The sequence below is a fragment of the Haliaeetus albicilla genome, chromosome 7, assembly GCF_947461875.1.
Source record: "Haliaeetus albicilla chromosome 7, bHalAlb1.1, whole genome shotgun sequence".
NCBI lineage: Eukaryota > Metazoa > Chordata > Aves > Accipitriformes > Accipitridae > Haliaeetus > Haliaeetus albicilla.
Window position 1 is genome coordinate 45,766,574 of NC_091489.1, and position 26,477 is coordinate 45,793,050.

Genomic DNA, 26,477 nt, shown 5'->3' on the forward strand with positions numbered 1-26,477 from the left:
CCTTTTTTTCGCAGCGAGGGCCGTGGTGGGGAAATATCTGCCCGGTGAGGGTTGGGTGGTAGGGTTTTTTTTTTGGGGGGGGGCTGTCTTTGGGAAGGGAAAACGAAAGGCACCCCCCAAGTTGGAGCGGAGCGGCGCCGCCCGGCCCTGCGCTCCCCCGGCTCTGCCCCGCAGCACCACTGGGGGAAGGCGAACTTGCTTTCTGAGCAGTTTTAAGACTTTTCACCCCCCTCACCCCCCCCTTCTCTTAAAAAACAACCCGCCGCCCCTCCAGCCTTCTTTTCTCATGCTTCTGGCATCCTTGCGGGTATGTAGACAAGCACCTCCGGCTGGGAGGCAGGAGACATGCACTCGGATGGTTTTGGTTTGGGTTTTTATTTTTTTTTTTTTACGAGCTCCCCGGGATACCCCCACCTTTTCCCGAGTGGAGGAGCCACGCCGGGGCTGGCAGCCCTGCACAAGCTCCTTATCTGGGATGTACGTTCGCCCCATCCTTTGCTGGAAATGTCTTGTGTGGTCCAAGCACTCCTGGTATTAGGGAAACAAAACTCTAGCGGTACCTCCTCTAGATTTACCACGTTTAAACCAGGAAAGCCCGCTGCTTTGATTCCCCCCCCCCCCCCCCCCCCCCCGGAGCTGGAGAAATGGGTGAAGGAAGGGTGCAGGAGCTATCAGGGAAGATAGCAACACATTACTGAAACGAGGTGTGTGGTTTTTTTTGTTGTAGTGATAAGTTTAGCTGATGCTGGCTGTGGTTAACGCTAATAGTTGAGCCTTTACCATAATAAGGGCTGTTGTTCACATACTGATGTCGTCTGACTGCCTGCTGACCCCAGACGCTCAACTGATTTCTGCCTTGCTCAGTCGAGGTAGAGGATGGGGCTTCGAGGGCCTGCAGGGAAAAAAAGTTCTCTTTGTGGGTACACAGGAGGGTGAAATGAGTCCTGTTGCTTCATCCCTCCCTGCTGTAACTCCCACTGCACTGAAGTGGAGGTTTGCTGGATTTTGTGTAGCGCCTGTGCAGCGAAGAAAATCAAATTAGAGTTGTGCGTTTTCTTTGCCAGTTAGCAAGTTTCTAGGAAACCCAGAAAGGGGGCTCAACTCCTGCCAGGCAATATGATTTCAGGCTGCATGTGGGAAATAAAATGACAGCTGACTGCTGGAGTGCAAGGGGGGCCAGAGCGGTGCAGGGGTTGGTGCTTAGACTTAAAATAAATGCTTGTGTAGGATCAGCTTGTCTGCAGAGAGCTCCAGTTAAGTCAGCACACGCCTGGGGGATCTGCCACCGGTGGGCTACACGGCGTCCGATGCGGACAGAGCGTCTTTCGCATGATCCGTCTTCCCGCTCTATCTGCACATAGAGAGGACCCGGTCCCCGGTTATAGCTATTTTGGTGCTCTGTGCCTCTGACAGCAAGGCTGAGCCTGGCTTTCAGGTGTGGCCTCTGAAGGGCCAGGCTTCAAAATGCAATGGGGACTCTAAGAATGATTTTCCAAAGCACCTACGCAGGTTAAATGAGAGGCTTTGGTGGAGTTGAGGACCTGTTCGTGCCTATTTCCTAAAGCTTTGGTTAAAAGAACATTTACTGGACACTCATTGCTGCGCTTCAGGTTGTGATGGCAGTCTGCTTGCAGGGGAAGAAAATGGGATAGGACGAAACACCTGGTCCATTGAGGCAGGGCTGGGGGGATGTGGGGTTTGTTTTTCAGTTCAGACCAAAGTATCTGTTTAAATTTACATGTCTCCTGGCATGGGTGAGAGCATGTTACAAAGGCGTCTGTGTTGTTTAGGTGTTTGAGCATTGGATCAATGTAATTGCTTTGTGCCTAAAGAAAGGACTTGGTGTTTCACGCTGCCTGAAGTTCATTTTCTTTTCTCTCTGAAAGCTCTTCTGCAGCTTATGTCAGCAAGCAATTTTAAGAGTTGACCCAAAGTTTAAACTTTGGCAGGAAGAGCGCTGAAAAACAAAAACCAAAAAGGTAAAAAAGAGCTGACTGCCTATCGACTTCAGCTGCAGTCGCTTCTGTTTTGGTGGCTGCACTAGCACTATGAGCCAAAAAGGTCAATGTTGTCAATTAGCTGGCTTAACCTCATTTCCCCTCTAACTTTTTAGAGAATGCTGAAGCTTTCTTGCTTGGTCGGATTGATGTTGAGAGAAGGAGTATGGATGCTGCTAGCTTATGTTTCTGGGATCCAGCAATGCCATGTGTAGGGGACATACATAACTTTACTCCTCTCTGGTTTGGGCTGCATCTGAGGACTTAACTGCTCCCTGATGGCTCCTTCAGCCCTTGGTTTTGGTTGCTGAATCTGCCACCAAACCTGCCCATTGCCCTTCTTTTCCAAATGCGCATTGGCCTGGCCGAGAAGGAGTCAAGCCCCTTGTTCGTTTACATGCCAGCAAGCAGCAAAGCAGATTTGCTTCACGGTATCCATAGGGTTAACCTTATGCAGGGAGAGTCATTACAGGCATAGGTTTTCAATTGTGCAAGATGTTTAATGTGCCAGGTGCTTGATGCCCTGTAAAACTGCAGAGATGCATTGGTCGCACAGTACGGTCCCCCTCTCACTCCCCTGAAATAAAACCCTGCTCCAACCCACACGTGCAGGCAGCCTCTGCGTGTAAAAGTTAGATGGGATTTGTAGTGTGTCCAAAGGGTTTAAAAATAACCTGAAAGGGATGTGAAGTTGTACAAAGCTTCCAAAGCCAAATTCCCCCCCGCTGTTGCCAGCAAGAATGTGTGAGTGAGATGAGTAGGTCAGGAGCCAAAAAAACACCGTGGTGGCCTTCTCCTTTAATATACAAGTTGTATGTGCGTGGGTTTTCATTATAAGGATCTGATAAGAGTAGATGGTAACATGACTTTTGATTGCAGATATGTGACTGATCCACCAATGGATTGGTGGGACTTAGTTTACTGGCTTTTTGTCAGACAGTAAAAACCCAAACCATGCGAAAATCAGCCCTAACGGGAACTTAACCTTGCGACTGGTAAACACTGCCCTCCACAAATCAATTTGTTTCCTCCAGTTCTGCAAAGCTGTGTTTGCTCTCTGTGGTCAGAGTTAAAAGCAGCTCAGCAACCCTTGCTGGAAGCTGGCAGTAATTGGGACTCCCAAGTACTGAGAGATAACGACATTTCTTGCTAATGAAGCTGCTGACTTGCTGGCCCTGAGGGGGTCCTGCAAGGTACCCTGGAAGGACTATAACGGCAGGTGGTGATGCTGGGCATCACAGATGAGGCAGAGATGCTGGGCTCCCCATCCTCCTGCATCCCCTCCCCCTCTTGCTTCCTTTCTCTGGATGTGTGTTACAGGTGTGGTGGTGGAGTTGATCCTGCCTGGCATGAAAAGAGGAATTGGTCTGTGCATATGCAACGTAGAAATCCTGAGTGCTGGGAGACGGAAGGACCCCGCATGTTTCAGTGCTTCCCATGCGTACCCTAAGGACAGCTGGGAGACAGATGCGTTGTTTCCATTGGTCTGTGCGTGGGTGGCATCCCAGGGGTGTATTTTTATCCGGCAAGAGCTTTTCCCTCTGTTTAAGGTTTGGGACAACGTTGGGTCAGGCCTGAAGCAAGATTTCTCGTGCTGTGGTTGCTGCAGGGTACGGGGAAGCGGACAGCTTCTATGCAGTGTATATTCAGATGTAGGACCTGCCTGCATCACGCTCCTTCCCCTTCCCATTGCCAGGTCAATCTCGTCTTTTTGTCCTGGACTTTCACTTTCAATGCAGGCAAATAATGGAGTTCGCATTTGAAGAAGCGAGTCTTTTGGCAAATGCATACCCTCCTCTGCAGTGCCTTGCTGCAGGGAAATGGCAAAATGCTTTACGAGTCTGAATGCGTCTTCATTATGGTCTTAGGGTGGGATCCTTCATCCTTCCCTCTGTCTTGTCTAGGGAGGGCAAGTTTCCAGCCATACCTTCGCTCCCAGGTCTTTATATATGCGCACAGAATAGGGTCACAGCTGGATCAGCCCGTTCAAGGAGTGTCAGTTTGCTGAGCTGGTTGGGGGTAAGAGTAGTGCACAGGGACTTGGAAAATCTTCTCTTGGAAAAAGGAAGGCTTGATCCTGTGTTATCCTTGCACAGCACTCAGACTCCAGGTTGGTCCCTACAGCTGTGTCAGCCGCTGGGTGACTCAGTTTCCCTGCTGCTGTTAAGAGACCGGTGGTGTTGGTGGCTTGCATGGTCATGTTTTCGCATGTGGGATGAAACTCAGCAGCAGAACGCCAGCATTTCCCTCTCTGCTTAGAGATGTCCTCTGTCCCTTCCTCTGCATCAGTTGTACTGGCACAGCATTTACCTGTCCTTGCACACAAAATGCCAGAGCGTTTGCCTGGAAGCCCAGCAAAGCTTGGGGAAAGGAAACAAGCACTGAAAGGTGAAGAAGTGATTTCAGGGATGCAGAGAATTGCATCTGGCATCTTTTCTGAATGCTTTTACTTTTGCATTAATAGCAAAGGTGAGAGCTCGGCTTTGGCTGTGGATTGCTCTGTGTGGGCATGAATCATCAACCAACAAGGGCGAGACTCTAATAAATTGAGGGCTTTGGGCTCCTCTGGCATTTTCGATGCTGATTGCCTGTGGAGGAGGTGAGAATTTGAACTGAAAAAGGGCAATTATCTTTCTATGCACTTACAAAATGCCCATTACTGTGGTATCCAGCTAGGATGGGGGAAGGAGAGTTTCCCAGGAGGGAGGGGACTGTCTGGACCTGGCTGCCACCAGCTCCAGCTTTTTTAGTGTTAACTTCTGTCTACTTAAGGGACAAAGCTGTGAAAAGAGATGGAAAGAGGGCAACTCCATAGACCTTTCCTTCAGGGATACACCCACTAAAGCACATCCCTGACTACAGCATTTTTAACCTGGGTACAGGGAGTGAGATTTCCAGGAAAAAGGAGCAAAGCCCAATTCCTTTCACTTTTTCATCATAAACTCCCCAAAGCATGTAACAGCTGTGTAATTACAGTGTTGTTACATGAAGTGGCTGCTAATTTGCCATGTAATTACAGCGTGCCATGCTTTGATAGGCCTTATAAAAGGAAGGGATAACATGGTCTTATGCTGGAATGCCGTGCTCGAGCTCTCCAAAGCGAGCTGACGAGCACGTCGTATGCCATCCTGCTCTCCCAAATCCATAGCAGATTGCTGGCAGGCAGGCAGCAAGTAGCTGGGAGTGTGCACGCTCTCCGGCAGGTCTGTGGCACGCTGAGTTTTACCAGGGGAGCCAGCTTTTGAGTATGCTGCTGTGAAAAAGCAATTACTGCATCCTCCTGGATGGATCCCTGTCGTGTGGCTGAGCTGGGGGGCAGCAGGGACAGGGTTTAGGGTGCAAAAGTTGTCCTGTGGTTAGACCTTCGGATGACAGTTTGATGCTGGAGGTAAAATGGAAGGTGTCTTGGTGTTCTTCACCAGTTGCTGTTTCGGTGAGAGCAGATGTGTCTCAGGCACTCAGGGAAGAGGTGGGTGTAAGCAAGACCAGACTTTTGTCTGAACATGGTTTAGCAGTGTAAACTTGCAAATCTGTCATCCCAAATGGCTATTCTCAGTACTGGTACCGGTATCAGTTGGGATTTTGGGGAAGAAAGGAACAAATTCAGGTGGATTTGTCCCAGACAAGGAAAGAAGGTCTTTTCCTTTTTGCACTGTCAGCTGGTCCTTGCATGGGCACAAGGCGAGCAAATTACATGACTTAGGAGAGCAAGTGTCATTGCTGTCCCTGGAATGGATCCAAAGGATGGAGCTGCTGGCATCTTCCAGGCTTACAAATTTTGCTCAGGGGAAGACCTGTGCTTGGTAGGATGGTGCCAGGGGACTAATTGAAGTGAAGAAGGAAGGGATGATCGGCCTTACTTGAGCGTTAAAATGCCCTTGGAGCCAGGGACTGACTTCATTGCACTGTGAGGTTGGGGGATCCCCACGGAAACTGGGGTCTTCCTTATGGGTGCAAGATTGTGCCTCCGTAGGTCAAGACCTGATGCCCCAGGTTTGCTTTTCGGCCGTGACTTACGGGCCAGTTTGCAGCTTGTCCAAATCAGTGTAGCCCCACTGAAGCCAGGGATATATGCTCTGATCCAGCATAAAGCCTCATCACTGCAGAAGCCAGTGGGACAAATCTGTAGCTGATACAAACTGTACAGCTGTCTCACAGCCAAAAATTGGGCCTGCATCCCCCCTTTTTTTTAACCCACAACATAGTTATACATCTCAGCTCTTTTGTTCCTCTTCCGTGACTAAGCCGCTCGCTGCCTATGTTTCTTTTTTTTTTTTTTCTTCATTGTGTAGTTTATAATCTTCCAACTAGATACAGAAAAAAATTTGCAGCGCTGGCCAAGAAGGCTCTGGTTTCGCTGGCATCGGGCCATGCTTACATCTCCAGTCAAAATACTGCTGGTTAAACAATAAATATTTATTGATTCTCCTACAAGCTCCTACATTTTTCCCAGGTGCAGTGGAATTTGAGGGGGGGCCGCTTGAGTCCTGCTGATCGCAAAATTGTGAGATGGCTCCAGAGATAACAGCTCTCTGGTGGTCTCAGATGCGAAGGCGACCCTTGCAAAGCTGGTTTCAGTCCTGCTGTATGGCCCTGCACATCCAGCCTATAGATCAACTCTCTTCTGTTCGTCCCAGCTTCCCCAGGTTTGAGGATTTGTGCCTGTGACTGCTGCAGGCTTTGGTGGTAATTATGTGAAAATGTGCAAATCTGCAAGTCGCTTTACCTGCCTGAGTATCTCCCTGAGCAAGGGAGGGACTCACATCTGCATCCGGAGGGGATACATAGTTTGATGTCAGGTCCAGAGAGGTGGCAAAAAAAATAAATCAGGGTGGTTTCAGTTTGTAATTTGGTTAAAAGGCTCAGCCTTCATATCTAGATTGTAGACACCAGCCGGATCTGAAAGCGTGTAACATTAACAGGCTGCAAATGTTTGCATGCAAAGCCTGAGCTTCTGCAAGGCTGGGTGTTTTTAGATGAAGGCAAAGCTCTTGGCGCTTGCATTCAAAAGTGCTCTAAGTTGTTCTCTTCCCTTGTTGAATGTGGTGGGTGGCTCAGAGTAACTTTTGGATTATTTAGGCCCAGATGGGGGGCAAACCCAGAGCTCTCCACCATTGCTTGCCTCTTTCTGAACTGTGACATGAAACTGCACATTTTTGTGTTGAGGTTTTTTGGTTTTTTTTTCCACTCAACTGGCAAAAATCTGAGAACTGGTTTGCTCTTCTGTCCCGTGAACAGCATCAAGTCATTGGGCAATATCTGTACGTGCAGGACTGGGCAGGCGATACATTTTTTCCCCATCGCCTCCCCTGGTCTTGCTGACCATGCACAGTTTTTTGGTGTGCCTCAAATTGCTGTCGATGCCTGGGCTCCCTCCATCCAGCGACCTGCTCTGTGCACCGTGCAGGTGGACCTGTTGTTTGCAAGAAGCCAGGATGCTGTGCTGATGCAGCGCAGCCATTCAGTCCTGCATCTGGTTCCTGTAGCCATGCAGCCTGTGGATAAATATAACCTGCCAGAAAAATATTACAAATGCAAGGAAGAAATAGCAGCTTTCTTTCCCAGAGAGGAAAATCCCCTTGGTTTTGTGGCTCCCTTTGGTTTGGGAATGAGAGTTGAAGATCAGAGGTCACCGTGAGCCCTCAGCTATTTGCTGTGTGCTGGCGGCAGCCCCCGTTGTGGATTGGGATGTGCAAAGTCGCAGGGCTCTGTCTGGGTCTGAGCTGGTCGGGTTCTGGGGCTGTAATTCCCGTCCCCATCATCTTGTGGCTGGTGTTGGACACAGCAGCAATCCCCTGCTCCAGCAATCCCCTGCTTTCCAGCTTTTTTTGCTCCAGTTAAACCTTTCCTATAAAGCCAGAAGAGGCAGAGACCTGCCCCTCAGGTGGCTGGTGCAGAAAACCCAGCGTTACTGAGACTGCAACAAGTGTGTGGTGGGCTCAGCCGTGCTGGCTCAGCATCCCCCAGCACCCTGGGTGGGTTTGCAGGGAGGATTGCTCTCCTGTAGGACTTGGCTGTGTATTGGAAACCTTCCCTGCTGAAGACCGTGTGGCTGGGGTGGCTGTGGAGCTGCAGGCTGGCTCATAACCCCAGCTAAGCGTTCAGAGCTTGTTAATGAACGAAATGCATTTTCTTACACGGAGGGGATTTTAAATTGGCTCCACATGGATTATGTACGTTGTCGCACTTTCCCGCAGGGTGATGGCATGAGTAGGAATGTGGGTTTGATGAAAGAAGCCAGACACTGAGTCAAAAGTGGAGCGGCTCCCCCAGCTCTCCCCTTCCCGTGCCCCCTCGCCCCCCCATCTCATTTCAAATATTTGACGTGATTCCAAGGCATTCTTCAGATGGCTGGTGGGGAGCACAGGAGAAGGCAGCCAGTGGGACTTTGCCTTTTTTTAAATGCAGCACGCTTTTGAGGCCTCTGACCCCGAAAGATGTTGAAGAAAGGCTTAATGAGACTTGGTTTTAGGGGAAACTGAGGCACAGTGCCCCCGTTACGCTGCAGCAGGGACATGGGAGCATCCTGAGCCGTGTGCTCCAGGTCTCCCTTTACTTGCAGTATTTAGGTTTTCTTACGGTCTGTGTTAAGCCATACTGCATGTCTCTGGCTCCTCCACAGCACCAGGCAGGCCAGGACCCATCTGCCTCTTGGGTTTTCCAGTTTGGGTGTACTGGTTGACTGATTTGGGCTGGGAGCTAGGCTGTGGGGGAGGCAAATGGCGCAGCCCCGCGTCCCTCCAGGAACCAAGTGTCTTGCACAGTAGGATGAGGGTTGCATGTCCTCATGGTGGCTGGAGTCCTGGGCTGGGATTTCCACTGGGATGCTGCCTCTCCTGGGATGTCCTTGGAGGTCTCTGGATAAAACTGCTGACTAAGGGAAAGCTGCCACTGACGTTGCAGCCAGTAGACCCCAGAAACTGGAGCCAGACACTGGGAAGCGCTTTGGGGTTTGTTTTCTGTTGCTTTCCCCCCTCCCCGTCAGCACCATCTATCACAATAATCAAAATGTGGCTTTTTGACCCACATGAAAGTTTTTTTTTTGTAGGTGTCTGCATGTGTTTGTGCAAAACCACTTAATTTTGGTCAGTGTTCTGGAAGCAGCAAGGTTTGGTTTTGTTTTTTTTTTTTTTTACCTTTTAGTTTTGAGAAATTGTTTACCGAAACCTGAACCATCAGAAGAAACAACTTGCAAAAGCTGAGTACTCCTGGCTTTTTCCACTGGAAAATTAAAAAAAGATGTAGTGGAACACGTGAAATTTGGGTCTTTTTTTTTTTTTCTTCTTCTTTTTTTACACATTATTGTTAGAAGCGGTTTTAAAATGCAATGCCAAGTGCTTTCTCTTTTAAAATGCTCAAGGCATGTTACCCAACCGCTCCGTCTCTCCAGACCGCTTCGTGAGGTCAGCAAATGCAATTCCTCCTCGTTTGCAGCCAGAAGTGGGGAAAAACTCATTTACTCAATCCCCAGCATCAGCCACAGGCAGCAGATGAGTCCAGCAGGCTGGTAGCAGCATCGTGGCTCCCCATCCCATGCCCCAACCCCATGGCGTTTCCCGGACCCGTCCTTTCGAAGGGATACGAAGAAATTTGGGCTTGATGTCAGAGGGCTGTCCCCGGTTCTGGGAAGCCCGGTGCCTCTGCGGCGCTGGGAAAGTTTCGCTTTCCAGCGTCAGCAGTGGGGTTTCGGAGCTGTCACAGTAGCCGTGACCCGGCAGGGTGGTTAGTCACTGGGGCTGGTTTCCATCCCTTTAAGCGGCTCCAGATTTGAAGCTGGCTCTAAAGCTTGCAACTTGAAAGGCCCCGGCCGTGCGCCTGTTTTGCCTTCGAGCTGGATGACTCTCGCGCGTTCCTGCTTTCAAACAGCCGAGCCCCGAGCAGCCGGGGCCATATGGATCCTATAGAGTGACCTGGCTGCCCGCTGGACCAGCGTAATGTCAACAGGGTGAGGAGGGAAGGGGGCTTGGCAGGGAGCAGGGGGCTGCCCCTGCTCTGAGCTGGTCCCGGGCTGGACCAGCCCCCTTGCTGGTAGCCCAAGCCATTTGGCATCTTCAGGCTATGACTGAGGACTGCCTCCTCCTCGGCTTCCCCAGGAGTTTGCTGGCTGCCGGTCCTAAGCACTCATTGAAAGCTGGAGTTAGGCCTAAAAAAAATTTCAAATAAAAAAAAACCAAAAAGGAAGAAGGGGGGAAAAAAAAACCAGAGAAAAAGAAGAAAAGCAAAGGGGAGGGATAGTGTGCCTTTAAACAGCTCTGTGCCAGCATGTGTAACTGCGCTCGCTAATCTGGTGACTAATTCGGTGCGTTGCAAAGCAGCAGTGAAGCCGGCTGCCAAGCCGGGCTGCGTCCCCGGCCGAAGGCTCGAGGAGTCATCGGGTCCCCTCCCTCCTTCCATCCGGTGCCGAACCGGGGCGCCGTCCCCCCCCCAGCTGCCCCACCACTCCCCGTGGCAATTTATTTACTCATCTGGAGGGCACAGCCCCGGCGGTCTCTTGACTCAGCAGTCCGGGGCTGATGGGAGCCGCGGGAGCAAATTCCAGGCAAGAAATAATCTCATGACTTGTCTCGGAAAAGATTGCTCCGAAAAGATCCCCTTACGGTCATGGAGCGCTCCGTGCCGGCCCCTCCGGCAGAGCCCTGACGAGGCTCCTTGATTTCCCAACCTCGGGGAGCCGGGGCAGTCAGCCAAGGCAGCCCAGGGGGACTCATCGGACCTTTCTCCGTTGGAAAAAGAGGGATGAATTTGGAGACAGGGCTGCGTGAGGGCCCTGGCACCGGTGCCTGTCCCCCTGGGGGCACAGGGCTGTGGGGAGCTGGAGCTGTCTTGCCAGGGCGGGGAGCCCAGAGCTTGGGGTTGTGTTGATTTTTGGGTCATTCCTCCTTTTTCTTCCCCCACTTCCCAGGGAGGGATTTAAATCCTTCCTTCATCCCCAGGCAATTTCAGTTATTCATCAGTGTTTTTGCTCGGACACTGGCATTACCTTCAGCAGGGCTGGCACTGTGGGTGACTTGTGAATGGTATTTACGCCTTTTTTGCCTGTTGGCTTTTTTTCGTCCTATGTGTGTCTCTCGCCCTGGCCTTTTTTTCTTACCTCCTCGCCATCCGGAGTCACTTGAGTCCCATTGCCTTTTGAAGGCACTTTGGGAGGTCTGGTCCCATGCCCAGTGCCTTCCCACAGGCTCTGGGGATGGGGTGGGATTAGACCAGGTTGGGAATCAAGGATCTTTGCAAACCTGCATTTTTCTGGGAGGAAGGCTGGCCCTGTAGGTGAGCAGGGCTGCTGAGCTGACAGCTCTCATACCTCCTTTGTACAACCGGGATCAAGGCTCTGGAGCACACGGCTCCTGGGGCTGTGGCTGCAGGGACACAGGTCTCTGCAGGCGTCCTGCCTCCCTGGAAGGCTGCCCGTCCACCGTGGTGGCCGTGCTGCCTTTTGAGATGAAGATGTCTGGGGAGAGGAACCAGGCTGTGGCTTGGGGTCCCCGTGTATTTACGGTTTCTCCCCAGCCCCTAAGCAGCAGGAGCTTGGGGCCGAGCCACCGAGGGCAGTGGGAAGGCTCACACCCCTGAGCCGCCCATCCAGAGCCCTGCCGAAGCTCCTCCAAGCTTGTTACGGTCGATGGAGGATTCCCAGAGTTCCTGGCAAGGGCTCCCGGCTCCTGAGTTGCCAAATGACACCCCCTCCACCCCCTCCTCCATTTACGTCTCCTCCTAATAGCCTCTTGGCCTGAGCAGCCGAATTCAATCAGCCCTTTCACCATCTGCTCCCAGGCACTTCTGCCGGGGAAGGCTCCGGGCCAGAGAGGCAGTAATTCCTTAATAGCTTCCGGATGCTGTGCGCGGGGTGGATGCGAAGGCCGCGCATCTCAGCCTCTCTCCCCCCAGTCTCCACTGAGGTTTCCAAGCTCAGGCTTCCTCTGGGCAAATCTGAGCACCACCAGCCGCTCTGATTTATCCCTGCCCGCCCTTCACTCTCCCGTCTCTCCAGGCTGAGCCCAATAGGTGACATAATCCCCATCCTGGACAAGCCTTGGCTCTGGGATCGGGATGACTGAAGCTGATGGGGCAGCCCAGTTCATCTTTGGCTGCTCTCCCCAGCTCACTCCCACCTTCTTCATCTTCCCAGGCCTTTGTCTGGCCCAGTCTCTGCGCTGGTCCCTTCCCTGGCGAGAAGTTTCCTCGAAGTAGGAGCTGGAAATGAAGACCTTCCCAGGGCTGACTGGGAAAACCCTTGCTCTTATGCATGGGGATGCTTGATAACCTGGAGGTTGCATGGAATAGTCCAGAAGGGGCAAAGCCCAGGAGCTCTGTGCTTGCCCTGGGATGGAAGAGGCTTAATCTTGGGGGTCTTCAGCTGCCTGGTGTGCTTGGGAAAATCCCCTTGTTCTTTGCCTTCGTTTCCTTGTCTGCTTAAAAATAAATAGTACCAGGAGAATTGTTCCTGGGATGTTGTGAAATGAAGTTGGTTTGGCACTGGTGTTTCTAAGGCACTCTCTCTGGTGCGGGCTGGAGAGTTTCGCTTCCCAGGTTTCTCCCAGGGCCCTTTCTGGCCTTCATCACTGGAGGAGCTGAGCAGCTTGGTTTACTCTCTGGGGACAGGGGGGTGAAACAATGTTGGGCTGGCAGGCGGCATCGAGGGATGGCCTTGTCCCTTGTCCCCTCCTGGCCCCAAGGCTGATGTGAAGCTGACCCTCATTCGCCTTCCCCCAGGAATACCTTTGCTTGCACGGCTTTCAGCCCAGCCAGCAAAATCCTCCCCCGTTTGTGGCTGCTGGGGTCATCCGCTGCTGTGTAAAGTGCACCCGTGTCGGGGCTGGTGGGTGGAAACGTTCAATGTGCAATGGCTGTAGAGCGTGTGTGGCTCTTGTTCGTGGGCTGGGATGTGGATGGTGCTTGTGGAGGTGTCATTTGGTGGCATTAGTGGAGTCACAACCCTGAGGGCTGCCTGGGGAACGGAGGAGATGGGGCTGGCTCAGGCAGCAAAGCAAAGAGAGCAGGACCTTTGCTTTGAGCATCTTTTGCCTCTTCTGTTTGGTTGGTTCTTTCTCCCCTCCTGTTAAATGATGCTGTGCTGAGAGATGCAGCTAGCATAGGGAAGATGCTTGGAGTGTGCAGTGAATATTTATTGCGAGCTACTTTGGTTTTGATCTCAGCTGCAGGGGCCTGTTGTGTGTATTTGTGAGCCACAGAGAGGGAGGAAGTATACCTTCAGAGAGGAGGGGTCAGGGTACTTGTGAGTGCAAGTCTTCAGTGGCAGTAAATCCAGTGATGCAAAGAAGAAAATCCCTATCTAGCACAGGGGAATTAGAGGTATGTGGATTGTTATGCTACCTGCCATCTCTTGGCACCTGCTTGCAGAGTTGACTATTTGCTCTAAAGAGTTATAAATAATTTTGTTGATTAAAATGATTGATTATCCTTGATCTAATATTATTTAGTCAGAGCAAACAGTGCTGAGATTTACCAGCCGCACTCTGACCTCCCAACCCTGATCTGTTTGCAAAAACCCTGTGCAATTATTTGTTTGATTTCAAAGCTAAATACCCTAATCTCTCCTCTTCTCCTTTGGTAACTGCAAAGACAGCTGGACAGCTTGGCCTGATAAGGGAGGACAGACCTGGAGTCTGTGTGTGTGGTGGCAGGTCCCTGGGCAGAAAGGGACGAGGTGGTGAGATGGGGACCTGATGGTCACCAGGTGAGGACAGAGTAAAGCTCCTGGGCTGCTTCTCCTCCTCTGCACACACTCGCCTTTTTCATCGAGCACTGCCTGTGCTTCCTGGGCAGAGCCGAAACACTCCCTGCTGTATGGAAAAAAAAAAAAAAAAAAGCTATCAAAAGCCTAATATTAGAAGAAGGGCTTTCTCTGGGTAAGGCAGTGGCAGCAATCCCTCTGCAATCCATGGGGGATGTGATACGCTGCAACTTGCACCCTCCCATTGAGCAATCGGCCGCATTTTTTTGCCTGCTTGGCTGTACGTCTGGCTGGCGTTGCCCTGAAGGGAAGGGTTGGCCAGGAAGGCTGCGGAGGTGGGGGTGGGATGGGCGGCAGGAATCTGCAGCTGCAGAGCAATGTGGCAAGCTGCGCCCCCGTACCCTGCCGCCCTGGGGCAGCTTGCGTGCTCGGGAGGTGACCCGGAGCTGCCGAGCCTCCCTTCCTCGTCATCAGCTCGATCCCTTCTGCATCACTGGCTTCGTGCTCTCTGCATCATGTGGAGATGTCTTGGGCTTGAGGAATGCTGTAGGAATATCTGTGAGCACCTTCCACTCGTGACCGGTAGGCACTTTTATTGTATGGACATCACCAACGTGTCTCCACAGCAGGTCCAGCCCTTCCAGCTTTAACAAACATTCTTGGTTTATGAATGAGAGAGCTGGTGAGTGGAGGAGAGCGACTTTGATGTGGAAGGAGGTATTTTGGGGGTTGAACATCATCCTAGCTTGAGGGCACTTCAGGCTGTGTCCTGCCATGTGGTACCCTCGTGTCTGGCATGACGTGGCATTGACTCAGCCTGGGGGCAAGGGCTAAGGCCAGGACACAGAGAGATCAGTTTATGCAGGACTTGGGCTGAATATCAAGTGAAGGTTGGGGAATTCCTTGGGACAGACAGATTGGAGGCGTTTGACTGAGCATCTGCATGTCTAATCCCTTCCTGAGGCAAGGATAATTGAAGCTCCTTTTTAGGACCAGTGGGCTTCCAGCAGCAGGGACATCTGTGGATTCTGTCTACATCAGAAGCGTGTCATATCGTGGTGATGGGCAGCGCAAATAATTGGTTTTTCATTCTGGGCATGGAGTCATTTCACGTGGCCGTGGGTATGCAAGGAAACCATCCCGAGCTGTGAGGTCATGTGTAGCTGCTTACAAAATGTGTTGGCATTGAGGTGTGTTTGAGCTGAGTTAGAGGGGTTGGGATCTCTTTGTGGGGTGATGAAAGAGCTCAACATGAGGGAAGTTTCCTTGGCCCTTAGCCCTGCTGCGAGGGGACAGCCCTGCCAAGAGATCTCAGCCTTCTCTTTTCACACTTCCGATCCTGACAGCATCTTCCTCGCACGATGCACTGCCGATTAACCTCAACCCGGCCTTGCAAAATCTCTGCTCTCCCTTTTCTGGGAGATTATCACGTGTGGTTTGGCAGCCCCATCGTTCCCCGGAGCAAGCAGCTGGAGGCATTGGAGCTGAATCCCCATTGCGTGTTTGTCCCTATCCCTGGATGATGAAGGAGAGGGAGATTAATGTCTGGAGGAGAGAGTGGGGGCTTGTTTGCATAGAGAAATGCTCAGTCTGAACTGCTTGGGTGTGATTACAGTAGTACCTTGTAGCATCCTGTGCGTGCTTTCGCAGCCCAGGGTAAATCTATGTCAGGGTACTCAGATGCATCCTTCTCTTCGGACAAATCCTCCAGTCGCATCACTTCTTCATTGAAGATGCCAGAAATGGAATCGTCAGCCAGAGATTTGAGGTGAGAACAGCAGAAGTCCTGGTTTTAAGCTGGCTGGAAAGAAATGTGTGTTCTCGCGGATGGTGGGAAGCGCTGGGTGTGGATGACCTGGACCACTGTCACCTCCGCGGACTGCCAGAGCCCGGCCGTGGGTTTGCTTTGGGAGGGCTCAGGCCGTGCTCTTGTGGCTGTAGAAACCTCCAGGGCGGTGAAGCCAGCACGGCTGGCCTTGCAGGGCTCTTAGCCCAGCCCGAAGAGAGCGAGGAATTTCAAGAGGCTTCTGGTCCCAGGCGTGAGCCATTTGAATACCTCGGGCACCCTTCCAAGAAGCAAATGAATATCTAGTTGTTTGTTCAGTGGGGATCGCTGGGGTTTTGGAGGTTTTCCCTTTTTTTCTCATTGCTGTTGAGCAATTTTCACTGCTGGGACTTGGGGTGTGAGGAGCCAGGTTTTAGCTGCTTGTTTGCAGAGGAGCATCTCCCGGAGCTGGAGCACTGATGCGGGGCAGCTGACACGGGCATGACCTGGACTTGCTATTTACACTTGACCTCCTTTCAGTAGGGGCTGGGTGTCCATTACAGGCTTTGCTGAGCCCACCCCGTGCTCCCATTAGTGCGTGTGTGCCTGTGCATGGGGATTAGAGCTCTTTAGCAGTGCAGTTAGCGGGGATTAGAGCGAATTATCACAGGGGAAGCGTGTCTCAGGTTTGCGTGAGGCAGGGAGTGTCCTCCCAGCCCTGCTAGGAAGGATCAGAGGCAAACAAGCCTGAAAGTGAGATGCTAATCCTATCTTCAGAGGGGACGCCCCAGCTCATGTGATATTCGATTGGGAAAGCGGGAGGGTGAAGGGCCATAAGGGCCTGACCGCTGCGGGAAGAGGCTTCGAGTCCCGAGCAGGAGTGGTTTGGGCACGTGGAGGTTGTTCCTCGCTGCCTCTGCGTTGGCTGCAACCTCCGTGTCTGGTTATCTCCAGAGCAGTGACCTGTGAGCTCAGCCTCCGCTCGGGTTTTGCACGGGTTTAATTAACCCCGGACTCTGCCGTCAGGCCAGCGGGTTCGGAAGAGGTTTGCACAAGTTTTTAGTTGCGACGCTGTTAAATTTAAAGCGACAGAAGCCATTTCGAAGCTGATTCACGAGATTCACGAGTGTTTGCCTTTGTGGGGGGTACTTGTGTTCTGTTAATGGCAGTGCTGGAGCTAAACCATGCCGGCCTCGTAGCACAGCCTAACCTCTGCTGTTGCTTCATCTTGATGGAAAAATCTTTTTGCTGACTGCTTTGCACAGTTTTGACGAGCATTGTTAAACTGTGGCCGCGTTCCCCATCCTCAGAGGTGGCCACATCTCCCTGGTGCTTGCTTTTATCCATCTGTGCTCCTTCCAGCAGCTGAAATGGGGAGGACGGAGTGAAGCCCTCGACCGAGGGAAGCCCCGCTTCACGTTGCTGCAGGAAGCTGAACCGTAGGTTCTGGCCCTGCCTGCTGAGGCTGGGGAAACTTTCCCGTAATTGCAGCGAGCGTTGACTGAAGCCCTGTGGTTTTGCTTAGCTTCAGTCCAGGGGTTTCTCTAGCACGTCTTTCCTTCCTCTCCCCCACAAAAACCAGGGAGGACCGAGTGAGCTGACCACCAGGCTGCTGTTCCCCTGCGAGCTCCTGGGACTGCAGGGGATGCCGCTTTCCCAGGATCTCCATCCAACACCCACGTTATAAAGCTGTCGGGGAGAGAGAGAGGGGGGGAGTGGAAAGGAGCCTGAACAAGGGCAGCAGGCAGGCTTGGAAGGCGAAGCCTGTGACTTTGATAGCACTGGGATAGTGGGTGAAGCATCCTTTCACCTGCCGGTGCTGCTGCCTGGTTCCTCACCAGCTGCAAGATACCCAGAGCCAAAACAAACCCTCCCTCACCTTTTGGTTGCTCTGTGTCCAGTTTTCCTCATGGGCACGTCTCCCCCGAGCACCCTTTTCTAGCGAGTTTGCACCCAAGCGAGGGTGTCTCCATTTTACAGAGAGGTGAAGCAATTTACCCCAACACCTGAGGCCTAGCAGAGCATCCTGGCATCTCACCCTTGTCTTAACCTTTCCCCTCCTCGCTCCCTGTGATGCTCTAAGTGCTGAGAGTGCAAACTTGGAAGAAATGCTTTTATCTGCATTTAGGGAAGACAGTTTTCAGGCCCTTTATTTAGGGGAAGAGCTCGCCCCCATGACACACCACATCTCCATAAGAAAGCTGCTGAATGCCGGAAGAAAGCGGGCTTTGTTGTGCTTTCTGCAGCGCTAAGCAGTGTGGGCTTTCGGTTTCCTCTCTTGTTTTTCTCTTGAAGCCCAGCTTTCATCTTAGAGTATTTATTTTTCACTGCTTGAAGGAGAAAAAAACCCCCGACTTCTTTTTCTTTTTCTTTTTTTTTTAAAAGTAATATATTTATTTTAAATTAAAATAGCAAATGTCTGTGCCTTTTGTGCCATTCCTTGCAGAGGGAAGCAGGGCTGGTCTCTGGCGAGAACCAAATCTCCCCTCTCTATTGCCTGGTCCTCTGCCTCTCTCCTCCCATCTCATCCCTGCATCCCCAGCAAAGGCCTCTCCCTGTGCTCACCCCTTCTCCCCATCCATCCTTGCTTCCCAGATTTCCCTCTGTTCCCTCTTTTCTGGCTTTCTGTCCCACTCTCCCTTTCCCCCTGCTGAATTTCGCTGCCCTTTCGGTCCAAGGAGCCCTAACTGGAACAGGCCGGCTCCTCTCCTGCTTCCTGCGTGGGAGTGAGAGGCAACGCTTGTGAAAACAGTTCAAAAGTGCAAACAAATTTTTGCCTAATCCTGCCTAAATAACAGGGGGCTCAGCTGGGGTTATTAGCCTGGGCGTCCCCGCTCCAGAGCTGGGGGCACCTGGGAAAGGCAAAGCTGCCCCGGGGGGAGTGGAGGTGGCTGGTGGTGGTGGTGGAAACCTGAGATGGGGAGATGATGCCTCCATGGTGCCCGGGCTGCTTTGTCGGGGAGCGTGGGAAGGGTCTCGGCTCCTGGCCCCCCTCTCCCCAGCCTCCTCTTATGCTCAGAAAGGTTTCTCGGCTGCTGAACCCTGCCAGCTGGGGGACGTTGGGAAATTTTCTGTGTTTCAGCTTCCCCCATCACTAACTCTGCCCTAGTTTTGGTCCTCGTGAAGGCTGGGATGGAGGGGGCTCGGCACGGCAGGGGGGGATGAGCTGGGGTAGCATTGGGCTTGGTGTGGGCTGGAGATGGGGAGTCTTGGGGCTTGGTGGTCATGGGCTCACCGTGGGCGTGTGGGAAGAAGGTAGAGCAAACCCATGTTGCCTCTGAGAAACTCCTCCTGCTCCATCACAGACATCCAGGGTAGGGGGATGGCCTGCACCGTGGACACCTCGAGGCGGGGTGTCATGCATGGGGGCTCAGAGGAGGATCTCAGCTAGCTCAGGTCTCAAGGACTGAGGTCTTTTGAGGGAGACCGGCACAAATTCTTGCAGTCCTTGGATGCACAGTCTTTGAGAGTTGTTTTTTCTGGACTCTCTGCAAATGGTCTGGTTTGAAACCAACACACATCTTCTCCCAAACTTGTCCCCATGCCTCTTTCAAGCCACCAAAGGGCCCGAAATCCTCACGGTATCAGCAAACTGCGGGGTTAGTCTCAGGCCTGGGAAGGGGAGGACAAGGAGGCTGGACAGTGAGCGGGCTTTTACCTGAGACAACAGCGCCTTGGGTTCCTGACCTTGGTGTCCATCCATCAGAGCAAGGGCAGGAGGAGGCCGCTGGGTCAGCTGGCTCCACTCTGACCTGCCGTACATCCATTTACACGCAGGCTACTGGGTAAAATAGCAGGGACCAGACAAGGACACACTGGAGCTTTTGATGGGAAAAAAAGTGAGTGGCCGAGGGGAGCTTTAAAGAGGCATTGACCCTGAGTGGAAACTCGGGTGAAAAATGACTTTGCTCCCATCCTCCTGCTAAGAGCATCTTTTTTTCCTTTACTGCCATTTATTTTGCTTATGCAATCAGATGCTAATGCTTTGGCGTGCAGCAGAGTTGCTTGCGTTTTAAGGTCAAAATCCCTAAAGTTTGTAAATCGTAGTCCTTTAAAAAGATCAGATACATAGAAATAGTTTATACATGCGGAGCCTGGTGAGAGCAGAGTGGGAATTTGGCTAGGAGATGAACTCGGTGATCTTGGCCTCTTTGTCCGTTTGCTTGCTGGTTTTCTCTCAGGCTCCACGCCTGTTGTTGCAACACCTAGCAAAAGTGGGGTGGTGGGTTTTGGGCAGATCCCCCTTAGCATGAAACCCATATAGGGATGCCACACTGGCTCTCAGCAGTATCGGGGTTGTTATCATCCTCTTGTCTTTCTTAAGTCCTGTCCCCAGGGATGTCAGGGGCTGGAGGAAAAATAGAGGTCTGGTTTTGAGAAGCCTCCGGGGTCTCAAACCGGGCCCCCAGATCCCTCCTTGCTTTGGAAAGCTGCAGCCAGATGAATAGATGTCCCTCTCTGCCTTCCCACCGCGCAGGGCAAATTACTTATCTCTGCTCTACAGATGCTGGAGATGCTGGTGACATAATTTTCCAGAGCGACTGCAACTCCTGTTAGTGTTTAAAAATCAAACCATAACACACCCTGCCTGGTCTCCCAGGAGGAAAATCAAATGCAGTTCCCTGTCAGTGCAGTGGCAGCAAGTGGAGGACATGGCATCTAGGCAGCAAACTGCACGTGGCAGCCGTGTCGATGAGGCTTTAATGGGCGTCATAAAAATGATACAGCAAACCGAGTCTGGGATGCAACGCAGTGGTCGCCTGGCCCCCGCTGCTGTGCTTGCTTTTCAGATTAAAACCCCGAAATTTCTAAACTGAGCTTAGGTGTAACAGCTGGTTTGGTGCTGGCTAATGCTCCTTCCCATACATTTCTTCAGAGCCCGTGTGTGTGCATGCATGCATGCGTGTGTGTACTTTGTGGACAGCAGGAGGTACACAAAAGGAGACATTTTATTTGTGCAAGATTTGATTAAAATCTTGGAAACAGGTTTCAGATGGCAGTGAAAGCCGAAACCGGGGGAGCTAAGCCTGAGTTGCTTTTGTTACTGAAATTCTACTTGGCTCTGACCTTTAGGTATCCCAAACTGAAGGTGAAGGACTTGTCTGCGGGTGCTGGAGGACATCACCAGGGCTTGGTTCTCCTCCCTGGGAAGTAACTCCCCTGCACCCAGCAAAGTTGCATCAGGCTGGCCAGGTAAAGCCCATCGTGCTCACTGGACATGCAGGGATTAACAAAGAAAATGATACTTAAGTAAATTCAGTATCTCAGAACCCACAGAGGCAGATTTTTGATTAAAAACTGTCTGTCCCCCCCGTCTCTTTCAGATCACACGGCTAAGACTTGTCCACAAACAGATATGCAGAGCTTTACAAGCACATTTAGTTTTACACGTGTGAGCTGTTGTATGGATGTGGGACACTGCTGACTAAAATAAGGCTTCTGCAAGCGTTTGCAGGCTTGGGGCTTTTTGGCTGTTTTGTCTTCTGAAGAACTTTTAACTAGTAGCTACAATCTAACAGGAAAAAAGTACATGATGTTTCAATCCTAAATCTGCCCAGTACAAGGTATTTTGAAGGAGAAGCCTTGAAATGCACTTTTTGGTTTATTTTGGTGTTTAAATAGAAAACCTCTTCTGACACTTTGCTTTTTAATTTTTTTTTTTTTTAAATTTGAAAATAGGCTGTTTGCTTCTCTGATGACCTCTCCCTGGGAATCACTTTTAAGTCTTCCCTGTTTTGACGTGTTGTTTGTGCAGAGCTCAGTGTTCACCTTACTAAACCGAAACCTTATCCTCTGCTACTGAAAAATTGATTCTCTGGGTATGTGCAAACCCAACCCCATGAATCCTGCAGGAGAAAACGGGCGAACGGTGATAGGTACTCACTTGTATTGCAGAGATAAAAATACAATTTTGCACACACCTCACCTTGCCCTGTTGCTCTTCGTGTCTTGCCTAAGGAAGTCATCTCCACACAGGTTTTCACGAGTGATTCAGTGTAAAAATTGGGGTTAGAAATGTTTTCTTAGCCTAACTCTGACTCATCTTCCCATAGCACCCGGGAGCAGTGAACTGCCGTTTAACCAGCCAGCGGAGGGGAGCGGATTCCTGGGTGGTCCCTGTAACCACAGAGCACAGAAAGCAAAGCATTAAAATGTAACATGAGGATGAAGGGAAAGGGGCACTGAACCACTTTCTCCCAGTGTTATCTCAACGCAGCAGATGGAGAACAGAGATAGCGAGGGTGGCTGCTCATTTTTCCGTGCCCTCTCCAGCCAAATCCAGTAAATAATGAAGTGTAATTTGCCAAATAGCCTTTGAATGTATTATTTGCTTTTGAAGGTCCTGATACTTCCACTGTGGCCGGCACACAGTGATTTGATTTATGTGGTGGGGTTAGGGGGAGGAATTGAGTCCCGAGAGGCTCAGTTCAGGAATTTTGCTAGTCCTACCTGAGCAAATCATTACTGGAGTGCCTTGGTGACTAACGTTAGAGGGAGCTGCAAATAGAGGGGGTGACATTTTGCATGTCTTTTAGTTGGGAACGGTAGGTGGAATGTGCAAAGATGGAGACAGAAAAGCTGCTCTGGCTTGGCGGTGGAATTGCATTTGGCGCATCCAGCTGATGATTTAGGGATGCTTTGCAGCGTGCTCACCCTTACCTTGTGCTACAGAGCTGCATGTGGATGCTTATTGACCCAACTCCTGGATTCCCACTTGCAAAAAAACCCCAACATTGTGTTGTTTGGACTTTAAATGATGCCTGTGAGTTTGGCTGTGGAGGTACCTGAGTGGAGCAGGAAGCCCAGACTGGGTCAGACTGGAAAGCAGCTTTGTTGCACTGGGCTGCCCATGCTCGGCGGCTGCAGTGCTGTCTCCCACCCTGACTCACCATTGCGTTAGGGATGCGCTCAATGCTGCTTGAAACAAGCACTTGCCAGTATTTTGCAGGTATAATGGCTTATTAAATCAGAGCTTAAATTAACTTAGAGCGATGGTAAGCCAAGGTGGCTGGGGTTTCCACAAAACAGAGAATTCTTTGATTTTTGATGTCTACATCCAGACATTCATGAAAACAACAAAAGAGCTTGCGCGTGATGTCATTTTTGCACTGAGAACAGTTTTCATTGAAAAATTTCCAATAGGCTACAGTGCTCAACCAGCCTCAGGTGGAAGATTTACATATGAGACCGATAAAGTTCAGTTGTTTGAGATGGTGGTTGGATGAGGCTTTCCTTCTCTATGAAAGATGTTTTTCAGGAATGCTTAAAATATATGAAAAAGAGCCAAACCTTTATTCAGATCGAGGAGGGTTTTTTTTAAATGGTTGCTTTTGTTTATGAAACTCTTTGGCTACAAATATCCGCCTGCTTCCAAATAAATTAGAAGAAGAAAAAAAAAAAGAAAGACAGGAAGAGCTTTGCTTCTCATCAGGGCTTACTGCAAGGCCCGGCTCTTGGCTTGGCCCCGCGCTCTCCCATGGGGGTGGCTGAGCATTGTTCAGTGACTCACCCCGAATCGCGTCGCTCCGTGCTACGGACTGGCTGCGCATGATGTAACTCCGTGCTAATGTGGGATTTTCCAGCTCTTTGTTTTCCCTTCCTCCTCAAATGGGTTTTCTGCTGGTTCTTCATCCTGCCTCAGCCTGCTGTCAGCTTACTTTTTCCAGGATTGCCCGTGATTCTTTAAAATTAATTTTTTCCTTTTGCTTTTTGTTGGATCAGGATGCCCAGAGGTGGAGCGGTAATTCAGAGATGCTTTTCTCCTTGCTTTCTTGCTCACCCTGGTGTGGGACTCTCTACTTTCATCGGCGTCTGGAGCTGCTCAGCTATCTCCCAGGCTCCAGACACCAACTGGGGTGATGAAGCCCAGCAGGCTAGAAGTCTGGAAAGGTCTTTGATATCACCGTCGAATTTCCAGTAGCACATTCATGGTTGGCTTGTAGGGAGACCATGTGCACCCTGTAACCTAGCTTACCAGACATGGCTTGTTTATACCCTTTAAGTAGAGGCTTGTTAGAAGCACAAGATTATTCTTCTTGTATTTCAGAAGCCTGCTCATGGACTTGCAGGGTTTAGGTGTAGGGCTAGAGGGTCTGGGTGTGAAAATTTCAGAAGAAAAAAAGATTTCTCTGTTTCTCGGACAATTCAACAGCCAGCACGACTCCTGTCGTCTTTCCCAGTTCCATGTCCTTATGGCCATTTTTCTCTCCTGCTTCTTTCAGATATGGAATGTGCGGATGTGCCTTTATTAACTCCTAGCAGCAAAGAAATGATGTCTCAGGCATTGAAAGCCACCTTCAGTGGCTTCGCAAAAGAGCAACAGCGGCTGGGAATCCCCAAAGGTAAGACATGGTTTCCCAATGAGCAACCATGGTAGCCACAGAGATTGTGTCCTCCTGCCAGGCTGCCCGTCTCCACATCTGCCATCTCTTTTGTTGATTCTCTTCATGTGGTATTGCCTTGTTTCTTGGCAGCTTCAGCTGGAAAAAATCTGGACATATAGGCAAAACCTTTCAGTACCACTTGCAGACTACACCTGTCTGACAGATTGTGCCTGTCTGTCCTGCTAACTTCTGCTGGATGACTGCTCTTGCAACTTTGGCGACCTGCTCCTTTGGAGGCAGCTCCAGGACTTCTGTTTGCTAGTCATCTCCACTATATGGAGAAACAGCAGGAACCCTTTACCAGAGGCTGGTGACAGGGAGAAACCAAGCAAAATGGAGAAATGGGTGGTAGAAGGGGTCAGAGAACTGGTGGAATTTTTAAAAGTCCCAAACAAATCCAAAGCTCATTCCTTGCATGAAATATGTCTGCAGTAGGGCTGATCCAAACTGTAGGTATGGTGTTCCTCCACCATGTTTTACCCTTATGCCAGTGGACTGCCAATCTCTATGGGATGAGGCTGTGCAAGTGCAGTGCAGCTGTAGCACAGTTTCTGTCTTGTTTTCCTGGGGAAATGGCTTGTAGTTGCTCATTAATGGATCTCTTCTACAACCCCTTGCTGCAGATCCCCAGCAGTGGACGGAGACACACGTGCGGGACTGGGTGATGTGGGCGGTGAACGAATTTAGCCTGAAGGGAGTGGATTTCCAGAAGTTCTGCATGAACGGAGCTGCCCTCTGCGCCCTGGGCAAGGAGTGCTTCCTGGAGCTAGCGCCTGACTTTGTGGGAGATATCCTTTGGGAACATCTGGAGATCTTGCAGAAAGGTGAGTCCTGGAGGCTCCAGGGTGACTGGCTGATGCCATCCTGGCTAACCTAGCCTGGTTTTGGGCCTTTCCAAAGACCTTGGCTCACAGTCTGGCTCAGCAATGAGGTGTTCACCTTGGGCTTTAATCCCAATAAAAGGAGCTGTCAAAGCCCAGCTTTCCGGTGGGATTTCAAATGGGCATCCCAACCAGTAGTGGGCAATGCAAATCCTGGCACTGCTGGAAAAGAGGAAGGGTGTTTGCACTGGCCGCTTGGCAGGAATGCACAGTGGGCAGGGACGCTTTGCCTGCCTGGAAACGATGGTGGGATTTTCCAAAGCATTCTTCCTCAGCTCGTTCAGCTCCTGTTGTGAATTTTACTACTTCCTCTGGTAGAACTGGGTACAACAATACCACCAAAATCCCACCCTAATTTCCCAGTTGTAATTGGAGGCTGCTTTTCTTTGTTTCGTGTCCCAAAAGGTGTAATGGCATTCTGTTGAGTGGCTGTGTTGCCCACAGGAGAAGCCATTTCTGCCAGTCCCTGCATGACAGCATTCATAGGCATTAATTTTCATTGATTGGGGACATACACATTGATTTTGGATGTCCATTTTCATAGTGTCTGGATGCTCAAGCAACACTTAACCTGGGATAGTTTCGAAAGAGCAGATGAAGAGCTTAACACCTTTAACTGAGCCACGAGCAGGAGCAGCAGCAAATCTGGGTTCTTTCTCTAGCTCCTTTTTGTGCAGAGTTATTTGCTTTCCTGGAATATCCCTTGTGCTGTCATACTGACCCTGCGTGCTTGTCAGCAGGCCTGTACTGGTGGCAGGAAGGGGAGGGGGAGCAAAGTTATGCCTTCCAGGAAACCATTGACAAATGGATGTTAATTGCCGATTACTAATTTTACTGCTACCTGTGGTTTGCAAAAGGTAAACATGGCTCTTCCCAGGGTCTGTGTATGACAGGCTGTTTTTCTGCTCTTTATGTCTGTTCTGTGCTTCTTGTTTTGCATAATTTTTATTGAGTGCTTATATCAACAGCAAGCAACTTAACCAAACAAAGCAAAACATTGTGGTCAGTCCAATTTCTCTTTGCTATAAGCCATTGCTTGTAACGTAGCTATGCCTTCCCACAACCCTTCTTCATTTGTTCGGGCTGTAACCTGCTGGAGAGGGGTGTGATGTACCGCGGATATTGACTGAGGCATCAGAGCTGGGTTTGCTTCTTCCTGCAGATTCCCCAAGGCATGGAGATGAACTTGGTGCTGTAGTTTCACAGTAAAGTAGGGATCTTGTTTCCTTATAGCATTGACACATGCGGGTGTTAGGATGCAGCAGTCACGAGGGTGCAAAAGGCCTGAGACAGAGAGGAACTTTTACAAATAAGCTGAAAATCTTTGTGCCTGTTGCAGCTTTTCTTCCAAAAGGATGAAAAAGAATAAAGCTGAATTTCTTTGTCTCAACACTGTCGGCATAGCCCTGGGAACCAAGAAATCTCCATTCTGTGTTCAGTTTTACTGGTGACTTTGTCATTTCTTGCATAAGCTATCTGAGCCTTAGCTTCTATGGAGGGTTCTTAACACATTTCCCAGAAGGGCAATATCTGTGAAGTATTTGGAGAGTAACTAAGAAGAGCTTCAAGAAATTACCAGCCTCACCCCAAGGACTAATTTCTGTTCTCTGTAAGTCATGGGATTCATTTTACTGGTAGTACATCTCCAAACCCCTGACAAAGTCTGGGTTCTGTTGTGCTCGTGCTGTACAAACATAACGTGCAAAATTGTCCCTGCCACATCTCTCTCCACACAAGAGAAGATGGTTGTCTCCACTT

General features: G+C 50.6%; 1 protein-coding gene across 3 annotated transcripts in view; it reads left to right on the forward strand.

Moving 5' to 3' along the window:
• Positions 1-26,477, forward strand: part of ETS1 (ETS proto-oncogene 1, transcription factor) — a 78,293-nt gene that overhangs the window by 29,747 nt on the left and 22,069 nt on the right. For 2 of the 3 annotated variants that reach the window (XM_069788211.1, XM_069788213.1), the window contains 2 exons: positions 23,677-23,796; positions 24,462-24,662. In XM_069788211.1, coding sequence (XP_069644312.1) covers positions 23,677-23,796; positions 24,462-24,662 — 321 coding nt within the window. Of the gene's footprint in view, positions 1-23,047; positions 23,196-23,676; positions 23,797-24,461; positions 24,663-26,477 lie in introns of those variants that run through there. The other variant, XM_069788212.1, reaches the window with a different exon arrangement.